Raw genomic sequence first — 12,843 nt, 5'->3', positions numbered from 1 at the left:
GGTACGCGCCATTCACTTTGTTTTTTCTAAGCGCATTGTCCCGAGTTTCTTTTAATCACTTCTTAAAATTAAATATAACAATTTGTTGTATACAGGTTGTTCTAAATTTATATGCCCGTGGTTGAGAAAATTGAAAATATTTTATATTAAATTGAATTTTGTTTATAATTATTAAAATTTAATTTTCATATCAAATAGAAATATAACAATATATATATATATATATATATATATATATATATATATATATATAATTTGAACATTTGAATTCAGAAAAACATTTAGATGCTCTTGTGTAATTAAGGTATTTATGTAAGTAGTTAATATTAGAAGTCAGTATCTAGTCCTTGAGACTTGAGACTTATATTTATTTACTTTAATCTAGTAAAGAATAGGTATGAAACACAACTGAAAAAAATTATATAAGTGATAAAGTAATGTAAATAACTCAATCCTCCAGTATATCAGATATTGCATTGTAATTGCCAAAACCGGTGTGCATTCATGATAAATTTGAATAGTGCACACACGTTAAATATTTGGATGATTGCAACAATATACGGTAAGCAATATAATTTTACTACATGTGTTTGGATTTATTGTTGGGTGTAACAAAAATACAGGTCATAAATTAAATCACATATTCTGGGACCAAAAATAGTTCAAATGAACCTAACTTACCTTAGTATAAATATGCACATAAAAAAAAGTTATAGCCCTTTGAAGTTACAAAATGAAAATCGATTTTTTCGAATATATGGAAAACTATTAGAGATTTTTTATTTAAAATGGATACGTGACATTATTATAGCAGGAGCATCTTAAAGAAAAATTATAGTGACATTTGTGCACCCCATAAAAATTTTATGGGGGTTTTGTTCCCTTAAACCCCCCAAACTTTTGTGTACGTCTCAATTAAATTATTATTGTGGTACCATTAGTAAAATTTAATATTTTTAAAACTTTTTTGCCTCCTAGCATTTTGTCGATAAGGTAGTTTTTATCGAGTTGAAGCTTATTTTTTAATATGTTTACATAAAAATTTTAGGGGGTTTTGTTCTTTTAAACCCCCCAAATGTTTGTGTACGTTCCAATTAAGATATTGCTGCAGTACCATTAGTTAAACACAGTGTTTTTAAAACTTTTTTGCCTCTTTGTATTTTTTCGAGAAGGTACCTTTTATCGAGATATGGCTTCTTTTTTAATACGGCTCAAAATATACCTAAAAATGTAAATCATACATAAATTTTCATATTATTACCGAGTCTCCATAATCGTACTTAACCATATACAAATAAGTGGTGGATTTGACAAATATTCAAAATATCTCGATAAAAACTGACTTTTCGAAAAAGTACTAAGAGCCAAAAAAGTTTTAAAAATAATGTGTTTAAGTAATGGTACTACAATAATAATTTAATTGGAACGTACACAAAAGTTCGGGGGGTTTGAAGGAACTAAACCCCCATAAAATTTTTATAGTGTCCAAATTTAACTATAATTTTTTCTTAAGATGCTACTGTCATAAGAATGCCATATGTCCATTTTCAATAAAAAATCTTTAATAGTTTTCGATATATTGGAAAAAATCGATTTTCATTTTGTAACTTTAAAGGGTTGTAACTTTTTTATATGCACATTTGTACTAAGGTAAGTTAGGTTCAATCAAACTATTTTTGGTCCCAGAATATGTGATTAAATTTATGACCTGTATTTTCGTTACACCCTGTATATTTTTAAATGTATATCTTATATATTCGTAATTAGAGCACTTCTCTATCCTCGGTATCTAAACATCCAGAGTTAAAATACAGAATACTTTCTTGTTCGTATACGTCCCTGTTATTTGGAATAAACATATTTTGTTCAGTATAAGGTTTCCAATTGTGATGAACCTATAAATTTTGGAAAAAAGTAAAATATGATTTATATCACAGAAGAAACGAAGCCATCAATAACACATAAGCAAAGGAAATATATTCTTTTGTTCTGTGACAACCCCAGCAAGAATTGTTAAATGATGCCTTATATGATCTATATTACTCTGAAAACTCAAGAGCATTTCATAAATATAAAGTCCATAATTATCACAGAAACCTGGGTAATGACGAAAAAGATGAAGCCCACTCAGGATATTCGAGAGAAAGATACTGAGAAAAGTGTAGGGCCCGGTGCAAGAGGAAGACGGCACATGAAGAATCAGGAGAAACGACGAGGTTAATGAACTGAAAGAAGGGTGTGATGTAAGGTTTGTGAAAAGTCAAAAAATGTCATGGTTGGGACATGTTCAGCGACAAGAAGATACGAAAACGACAAAGAAGACATTACAATGAAAGCCGGTAGGAAAGCGAAAAAAAGGAAGGCCAGGACGAGATGGTTGGATGACGTGGAAGACGACCTGAAAACCATGAACATAAGACAATGGAAGAGAAGGGCACAAGAGAGATCTGAATGGAAGGACATAGCCAGACAGGCAAAGAACCATCCAGGATTATGATACCAAAAGAAGAAGAAGAAGAAGAATTATCAGTTATTTGCTAGAGATCAACTAGCAAGGTTAAACTCAGAATACATACATATATTACAATAGTGTCTGCACTATATGTTATGTTAGCCATTGAAACTTAAAATTTTCCTAATAGTAATAACTCAATATAATATGTCCTTCAAATTAAAAAAAAGCTTTTATATGTCACTTATAAAAACCAAAAATTGTTCATTTTTTGTCGTTTAAAGCTCACATAGGTCTTGGAAATAAACCAAAGAAACAAGTCAAAAATTAAGGCCATCGAAATGAACTATTGGAGACGATGTTGCCGGCTAACTAGACTTAATAGTGTGAGAAACGAAGATATTAGGAGAAACATGGAAATTGATCTAGACATAATAGACACGATCGAAACCAAAAGACTCAACTGATATAGACACATTCAGGGAATGCCTCCCCCTGAAAAATGGACTCCACCCACTAGAAGAAAACGAAGTAGACTAAAACGATCCTGGAGAGAAAAGGTCGAAGATGCAATGACCGCCAGAGATCTAAAAACTGACACCTATCTCTTCTTCCTAGCATGCTGTTCTGATTTCGTCATTTTGTTTTCGATCACTCAGTGTTTCTCGTGATTTTTCTTAGTCTTAGGATTAGTCAATATTTCTGTTGTGTGTGTGTGTGTGGTTGAAAAAAAATGACTGCGGATTACTGGATCCATTCGCCTAACCGATTTTTATATTTTGAGCTCATGAATTGCTGCACTTTATAATTTCTTTTTCATTTTTTTTTTATTGTGGTTAACAAAAGTGTTTGGTTTTATATATTATATTTTTTCTTATGTATATATTTTTTCTTAATCAATTGGCGCCAAAAGTATCCACAATTCAACCTTGCGGATGGAAAACTTCTACCTATTGATATAATTAAATTTTTTTTAATTCTATTTTTTTATTATTTTTTTTCAATTTTTTTTTATTTTTCAATTTTTTTATTAATTTTTTTATTAATTTTTTTTTATTTTTTTTCCTATTTTTTTTATTCTATTTTTTTATTATTTTTTTTTCCAAATATATACATATAATTTACAATTTTAAACCTATATTACAAATGTGTTTATACAGTGTTTTATATACTTTTATATCTTTAGATATAAGTAATTGGGCAAGATTGTATGGATTTTTAATACATTTGAATTTATTCAATTCATAATTTAAATGTTGTACCTTATCCTGTATGGTGTTACAATTTAAGATCATATGTTCCGTTGTTCCTATTTCACCGCAATCACATAAGGGATCTTGCCTTAATTTAATTTTAAAAAGATGTGATGGAACCAAAGTATGATTAAATCTTAATCTACAAATCGTTTTGACGAATGCTTTTCCGAAAATGCCCTCTTTGAACCAAGTAGAAGAAGGAATAGAACTTTGTAAGTTTTTATAAAATTTTCCCTTGTGACTTTCACTATACCAACTTTCCCATTCCTGCTTCACTTGGTTTTTTGAAAATATATTTAAATCTGATGGGGTACATTTATAATTACTAATGTAATTTACATTTAGGGCCCCTTTTGCTAAGTTGTCGACTATTTCATTATGTTTCAAACCGCAGTGCGCTTTAATCCATGCTAGTTTTATGCTTTTTCCACTGTTCGTTAATTCCATAGTTTTTTTGGATATATTTAGTTCAATATAATTTAAATTGGTTTTATTGTGGAGTTTATTTAATTTTTCTAGGGCGCTTCTGCTGTCAGAAAAAATAATGAAATTTTCTTGATGGCAGTTAGTTTCTATATATAATAATGCCTCAAAAATAGCTGTCAATTCTGCGGAGTATATTGAGAAATGTTCATTTAATCTTTTTGTTACTTTATATTCGATATTAGGATCCCAAACTGCACACGCTACTCTATTATCTTTTTTTGAGGCATCAGTATATAACTGATAACTGTTAAGTACTTGATCATTAACATCTGATACAAATAATTGGTTTCGAATGAGTTGAGGAAATTGAGAATAATCCCTAAAGAAAATTGGTTCAATGTTAATAATATCTTTTGAATTTAGTTCAAAATATGGTAATATATCGGTAGTATGTACTAATTCTTTAATACTCAAATATTGGTTGTAAGCTTCTACTATTAATAAAGATTTTTTACTTTTCCAGTATGTACTGGTAAGATCTGATATAAAAAGTTGATGAATTTTTTTTATTAAATTACTGTTTCCAGAAACAATTTTCCATAGAAATTTTTCGGTTAAGTATTTTCTTCTTAACTCCAGAGGTGGTTCGCAGCATTCAATCATTAAATTAGAATTTGATGTACTCATCATGGCTCCAATGCATTTTTTTAAACTTTTAGTTACTATACAGTCGAGTTTGTGAAGGTGGCATTTCGCAGCTTGTGAATAGAATATAGAACCGTAGTTCTGCTAATGTTAGGGTCTGCTCCCCAGTTACAACCATTTACTGCTCTTAATACGTTTACGCCCTTTTCTGTTTTTGTTACTATGTGTTCTATATGTTCTTTCCATAGCAACTTCCTATCTAAAATAATTCCAAGATGTTTAATCGATGGTTGAACTTGAAAAGTAATATCTTTGATTGTTACTGAATTCGGTATCTGCCGTTTTCTGGAGAAAATAACTAGCCTTGTCTTTTGACTAGAAATATTTAAACCTATGGAATTGCACCAGCTTTTTTATTCACTATACGCTTTCTCTACCATATTGCTTCCGAAGGGGATTTCGCATTCGTCTTTGTAAATTATGATATCATCTGTGTATTCTAATATTTTGACATAATTTTGAACTTTGCTTTCGATTTCGGCTGTGTATATCAAATATAGTGTGGGACTTAAAATACTGCCTTGTGGAATACCGATGTTAACTTTTCTTTCACCTATTATTTTATTTCCTATTCTTAATGAAATTGTTCTGTTACTGTATAATTTTATAATTCGTTTAGCAAAATCAATATTAAGACCGATATTTTTCATCTGCTTAAATAAAATTTTTAGGTTTACATTGTCATAGGCACTTTCTATGTCTACAAAGAGGCCAACTACTGATTTAGAATTTGCAAAGGAGGTGTTGATATCTGTTACTAAGTGTCCTATATTTTCCATTGTGGAGTGTCCCCTGCGAAAGCCAAACTGATACTGTGGGGGCTTCTTATTAATTTCTAACCAAGATTCTAATCTTCTTTTTACCATGCGTTCCAAAGTTTTTAAAACACATGATGCTAGTGAGATTCCTATGTATGAATCTGATAAATGGGGTTCTTTATTTGGTTTCTGGATTGGAACCACTACGTACCTCTTCCAACTGCTTGGGTAATCTTGAGTTTCCCAAATTGAGTTAAGGATATCTAGCAAAATGTATTTACATTTTTTGGGCTGTTGTATCTAGCATTTCTGTTGTATCTAGCATTCTTTGTGTTTTGGATGTATCATGTATCAGTGTAAGTATCCGTATATTTCTTATAGCTGCTTTGTAAATTTTTGGAATAGTTTCCATCCTAATGTGTTTGTTGCTCCATATTTTTAGACGCTCTGGTGCCGTATTGGATTTCTGTGTTTGTTTTTTACCTCTGCTTCTACATCACCCTAACTGGAAAGTGTTATACCCAAATAGTTGATTTTCATATTATATTCAATGCTGGTTCCTTCAGTTTCTGTTTTACATCTATTCGGTTCTGTTCGGTCTCTGTTGACTATTATTTTTGTTTTCGGTGCTGAAATCACCATGTTTAGCTTCTTTGTTATATCATTACTCCCTATACTTTAATATTTATTTTAGGTAGACAATAAAAATGGAGGAAATAAGAAATGATCAACCTCCGAAAAAATCGAATCCAATAGAAAGAACAAATGCAATATCCAGACTATTTTTCTGGTAAGTAATTAGCGAAGAACAATAAGAAATAATTTTGCAACCATACAAACCGTAATTAGAATCCTAAAAATTTTTTTAACTTGAATTTAATGTAGTAACAGTCAATTATTATTTACAAATCATTAATAAATGTAACTTCATATAGTTTAGACGCTGCAGTGTTACGTATCACTATCAATTTCACTATTCACTGAATGGACCTATCACTGTAACAGGGGTGAGCAAAAGCCGGCCCGCGGGCCGGATCCGGCACTTTTGCTTACTTTATCGAGCCCATTGAGAAATCCCGCAAGAAATTTTTTAAGAGCGTAGGCGCAATGCTTTTTAAATGCATTCATTTTTTCGAATCCTGAGAAAACTAATAAGTATTTTTGAAAAATTTAAACGCAAAATGAAATATTACATTATTACTGAGGGCCCAGAGTCCCTGAAAACTTCTACAATGTTTATCACAGAGGTAAAAAAGAAGAGAAAATTTAGTATGATTTTTAATTTCAAATATATCATTCAAAGAAACTTTTTGTTTATTCAAAGGGACTTTGGGCCCTCGGTAATAATGTAATTTTTCAAAAATATTTATTAGTTTTCTCAGGATTCGAAAAAATGAATGCATTTAAAAAGCATTGGTCCGAAATTTTGTGCCTACCCTCTTAACCTCTTTTATGCGATTTTTCTGAAATCAACAGTATTAGTGTTCGTATAAATAATGAATATCTATCTTCTGCTTTTCTTAAAAGCGTCTGTGTGTTTAACCCGGTCCAGTTGCGAATATTTTTCGGCCAGGGTATTTGTCGTCTACCAGGACCCCTTTCTCTTCGATTTTACACTTCATAATCAGCTGCTGCAACAACTTACAACAACTTACTTGCGTTATCATTTTTAAGTATGTGCCCTTTCTCTTTGCTGTCTTTCTCCTTTAGTGATGGTCAAAATTTCTCTGTTCCTTTTCCATTCTGTGCAACTTCATTTCGTTCGTAATATGATCGGTCCATGGTATTTTCAAAATTTCCTTAAAAAGCCACATCTCAAAAGTTTGCAGCTTTTTTATTAAGCCAGCATTAACAATCCAATAAAGAAAAATAGAGTAGACATAACATTTTGATTATTATCCCGGATTTTTATAGTGTTCTCCGCCTTCCGGTTGCCAGTTTCCAGCTTCGTCCGTCATTGCATTCATCAGGGTGAAGGTTCCTTTTCGACATTGCCTTCTGAATGCCGTCTAGCCAGAATTGTTTCGGCGTTCCTTTCTTCCTTCTTTTTCTTGGCGTCCATTTTAAAATTTGTTTTGGCAGCCTGTCGTCGTCCATTGACGTCGTACATGACAATACCAGATCAGTTGCCTCCTTTGAATTTCGTCTATGATGGTTGACTTGACATAACATTTTACCATCCGATATCAGATTTGCAGATTGAATCTTTGGTTACTCAAAAATTTCCTAATCTTCAAAAAGGCTGCTCTTGATTACTCTATTCGTGATCGAATTTCTGAAGTTCATTTTTTATCTGGATCCTTGTTATGGCTTAATATAATGGACCATATTAAAAATTTCGTAATTTTACTGGGAACAAATTTTTCGCATGTACACACCAAAAAGACATTTTATTATTATTAACAGTCAAATGTCTTTCTCCAAATACTTTAAAATGATACTATTTTTGTCAAAAAAATTTCTTGGGCAGAGAAAAACCTCCACCAAAAACATTAGCGTACATACTGGGTATAGTCCTCTGGCCCGGGAGACATTTTAAAAATTTCATTTTGGCCCGCGCTTAAAAGTATTTGCCCACCCCTGCAGTGTAAAGATTGCGCTATCGAACAGAAAATTTGTTCCATTTTTACTCACACTACTTTCTCCTTACAAATTCGAGGTTGCTGATTTTAAATAGGAAATCATTTTATTCCTTCAACAAATTTTTCGTAAATTCCATTTTTATTTTTTTGTGTGTTATTTGCGCTTGTTCGATTAAAACCCCATCTTTGGTCAGATTAGCCTTGGGAACAATTGAAGACCTAAGCGGAAGAAGGGGGCATGTCACATTTTCTAAAATTTTGAGTTTTCTAGTGAATGAAGGTGGTATGCAGGGGCGTCATTTGACAGGGTCAGGGAGGGCTTTTACCCCCCCCCCCCCCCGGCCCTAAAAATGACTGAAATTTACAAAAAATACATCAATTTTATTACTATAGTATTGTATAATGTATTGTATATATAATGCTTGCCCCCCCCCCCCAATCAAAATTTCAAATGACGCCTCTGGTGGTATGTAGAGTATTTCTCATGATCATTTTTCAGTGCGTAACAAATGATAGGAAAAAGGGTAAGTCGGTGATAATACACATTTATGACATTTATTCTAACATGACATTTTAGTTAAATCTGACAGTTGTCACATTTTATTTTCAATTTGGAATAAAAACAAATCAAAAGTGTTTCTTGCATTTATAAAATGGTATTTTCTTTGATTTGTATAGTCTTATAAATTATACAGATTATATTTGTAATATTATTATCTAATCAAAAAAAAATATTTTTTTATTATGGCGCCATCTATCGACAACTAGAATAACTAGATTAAATGTTATAAAAATGTCACCGACGGAATGTAATCACCGACGTGCCTTTTTTTCTGTCACATACAATTTAATGCGTTAGAAAGAAATCAAAAAACTGTGACGCACTGAAAGATGATCATGAGAAATACTGTAACTACACTATCATATGACACTTATACTGTACCTCTAAATAGCTTAATAAGAGACATTCTAGTGGATGAAGGTGGTATGTAACATGTAAAATACGATTCTTGAATGGAAGAAGGAGGTATGAAACATTTTTCGTTTTTTTCAGGTTTAAATTGTTTATAACTCGAAAACGATTAACTTAAGAGAAAAATTACAAAAGTACTTTTTTGTTTCCAGTGATCAAAAGAACCTAAAATAATGTCTAACCGGGCCAAAAAAATTGTTTTTTATAATTTGTTTAAAAATATTTTTAAATAAATGTAGCAATAACTCCGAAATTATGGCGTTTAGGTATAGGGAGTATAACACGAAAAATAATCAACAATTCTTAAGAACTTCAAAACGCAAAAAATATAGGTACAGGGTGTTCCATTTGAAATAAGAAAGTTCATTAGATTTCCAGGAAAATGGAAGATCTGACAACAATATAATTATCACTATAACATCTTCCGCATTAGAAAACCCTTACTCACCAAAATCCATAAAAAATTGTGCAAGCCGTTTGCGAGATAATTGAGGCTTTCCATACATAAAACTCACTCTGTATAATATACTCCATTTAATAATACAAGGCAAGGTAGACGGAAGAAGAAGAGCCAGGTCTAAGAAGCCCGTCATGGCTTAGAAACCTGTGAGAATCAGATCCTCTGCATCTCTTTTCCGAACTGCCATCAACAAAATTACTATAGCCAATTTGATAGCCAACGCTCAATAATCGAGAACGGCATATGAAGAAGAAGATTATTTTGTGTTTAACTACATAAATTTCTGTAAAACTGATTATAGAGTATTATTTCATGCAACACACACCCTGCATCCATTCAGATAAAGAATAGTAATACAAACTAAAATTAATGGAAAAAGGCGGTATGTACAGTTTTTATTTATTTTTAGAAAAAATACTAAAAATAAAAACAAATTATCAGTAGTAATTGCACAAGAGCTCTAAAATTCTATATTGATTTTAGAGATCGAGTGCAATTTGTTGTGATTATTTCATGAATAAAACTGTTCAAAACCAAAATTTTATTGTAATTTATTTATGTAAGTACAAATTAGTACAATTAAACACACAGTTGTTATAAATATTTTACGGTTGAAAATCATCATTTTTATAATTTTTAAAACATTAATTGTCATTAATGTCACTGAATGTATTTTTCCATAACAACGAAGCGAAGGGCATCTGACGTAATATACTTGACGACGGAAAATTATCAAAAATTATCAGGTATAATATCACAAGAGAGTGAGAATAAATTGAAAATAATGCGACAGTTTTTCGAAAATTTGTTGTCTGGCAATAGACAGGAGAGCCCGCAGAGCTCGAGTGGCTATTGCCCAATGACAAAAAATTTGAGTAAAAATGAAGCATTATTTTCTTATTAATTCTTAGTGTCGTGTGATATTCGTAAGATTATTTTTTAATACGTATATTATGGATATTTTCTTAAATGTGACAGTTGTCAAAACTAGGAAACTGGTTGCCATTAAACAGAAACAATCTACTTAAAAAAATTCTATCGGTAATTTTCTACAGTAGATAATTCTCAGTATAATTTTAATCTGATTGGACAGAATTAAACACGCGATCAAATATCTTACTATACGATTGGAAGTTAAAATCATCAAAAAATAATCAGTTTAATTTAGATTTCTGTAGATTTCTATTGGTCAGAAACTCTTATAGCAATATAAATAAAGTCAAATAATACAAAAAATATTTTCATGATAAAAGTATAGGTCTGGATCCCGCATAAGAAAAAAAAGTTAATTAAAAGCAAGCTGAAATTTTTTTTATGTAGCTAATGCCTCGACAACTAATGGCCATTGGCATGGTAGGTACGGTAAATCTTTGCAGTTAGGTACCTAGTGTCATGTGTAGTGTGTGTGTTGAGTAAGTGTCTTGTTACTTTGCAAAGTCGACGTCATTGTCTTTGCAAAGAGACGCTAATTGTATCCGAACGTCTGCGGTCCCTCCGGCGAGTACCGATCCCACAAGGACAGAAACTATTTTCATTTATTCTTCTTCTTCTTCTTTTATATAGGCAGTACTGCCTGTTTTTCTTCAACGGTGCCTTTCATTCTGCCCCTAAGTTGTCATTCCATCTTTTCCTTGGGCGTCCTATACTTCTCCTGCCTAACGGTGACTTGTCCCTGGCTATTCTTACTATCCTTGATTCAGACATCCTGCTTATGTGCTCATTCCACTCTTCTTTTCTGTTCTTTACCCAGATATTTATATTGTCTACTCCACATATGCGTCTGATTTCCTCACTTCTTACCCTATCCTGTAGTCCTTTTCCAGCAATCCTTCTTAAGATCTTCATTTCGTTGGTTTCCAGATGTCTTCGTGTTTTGCTTGTATCTGGTCTTGTTTCGGCCGTGTAAGTCATAATTGGCCTAATAACTGACTTATATATTCGGGCCTTTGTTTCCAATCTTAGGTGTTTGTTTTTCCAAATTGTGTCGTTTAGGCATCCGGCTGTTCTACTGGCTTTATTTATTAATTTATAATAAACGAAAAATCCCTGACCCTGGTGAGATAAGCTGAAAATTTGTTAATAGTTTAACGGTGTCTAGTCGGACAAACTTTGATATATGAGAACACTGGAACAGGGGAAGTTTTAATGGTGGAACAGTTTAAAAATTTGGAACGTCAGACTACGAAAACGTCAGATGTATTTTGTCGGACAGAACTTCCAACTGATTCGTTGCCCTTTCATTAAACACTCATGCAAGAATCAGACTGATGTTTATCACCAACTGCGCATTTTAATGAGTGGAACACGAAGAAGATGTCAAATGACAGGAATCATGTTGGTTAGTAATAGCAGTCTGATTTTACATGAGAGTTTAATGAAAGGATAACAAATCAGTTGGAAGTTCTGCCCGACAAAATACATCTGACGTTTTCGTAGTCTGACATTCCAAATTTTTAACCTGTTCCACCATTAAAACTTCCCCTGTTCCAGTGTTCCCATATATTAAAGTTTGTCCGACTAGACACCGTTAAGCTATTAACAAATTTTCAGCTTGCTGTTAATCAACTTTTTTTTCTTATGCGGGATCCAGACCTAGTAGGTGAATAAAAACTTTAACTGCCCATATCTCAAAAGGTAGGCATTGTAACATACCCCCTTCTTCCACTTAGGTCTTCAATTATAATTGGTTTAGTTTAGTTAGGAATAAGCCACAACTTTCTATGAAATTAGGTTATTAAGTTTATGTGACGTTTTGATTTCCACTTCGGAAATTTGACGTAACGATTTCCAAAGTGGAAATTGACAACACATTTTTCCTAGTGTTATTATTATTATCAGTTAGGTACCCTTGGTCGAAAATTCATCATACTAATACATTCAACGACTCATTTAAATGATTACGTCAATATCAACTTTTAAAAAATACGATAAAATTATCGATAAAATGATAATTTGTAACTAAAACACAAATACATGATAAAATACTGGTAGGTACACGATTTGCTCTGTTTGTCTAATGCACTGATTACTTATCGCTGGTTTCACGCTCATTACCTATCTATTTACAGTAGAACCCCGCAAATCCGAACCCCGCTAATTCGAATGTTCGGCTAATTCGAATGTTCGGCAAATCCGAACCAACGGAAAGTGAAAAAAATTAAAAAATTCAATACAAAAACTTAAAAACATGTTTATTATACAGAGGAAAACCAGAAAATTGAACAATGTAGG

The 12,843-nt window shown here is 31.9% G+C and overlaps 1 protein-coding gene across 2 annotated transcripts in view; it reads left to right on the top strand.

Annotated features, from left to right (window-relative positions):
• Nucleotides 1-396: 396 nt before the first annotated feature.
• Nucleotides 397-12,843, top strand: part of LOC114326681 (ATP-binding cassette sub-family C member 4) — a 111,801-nt gene continuing 99,354 nt past the window's right edge. For both annotated transcript variants that reach the window (XM_028275089.2, XM_050650152.1), the window contains exons 1-2: nt 397-562; nt 6,292-6,387. In XM_028275089.2, coding sequence (XP_028130890.2) covers nt 6,305-6,387 — 83 coding nt within the window. In that variant the 5' untranslated portion in view covers nt 397-562; nt 6,292-6,304. The remainder of the gene's footprint in view (nt 563-6,291; nt 6,388-12,843) is intronic.

Source organism: Diabrotica virgifera, chromosome 5 (assembly GCF_917563875.1).
Source record: "Diabrotica virgifera virgifera chromosome 5, PGI_DIABVI_V3a".
Taxonomy (NCBI): domain Eukaryota; kingdom Metazoa; phylum Arthropoda; class Insecta; order Coleoptera; family Chrysomelidae; genus Diabrotica; species Diabrotica virgifera.
The sequence above is the reverse complement of the archived record's forward strand: the minus strand, read 5'-3'. Positions and strand labels throughout refer to the sequence as shown.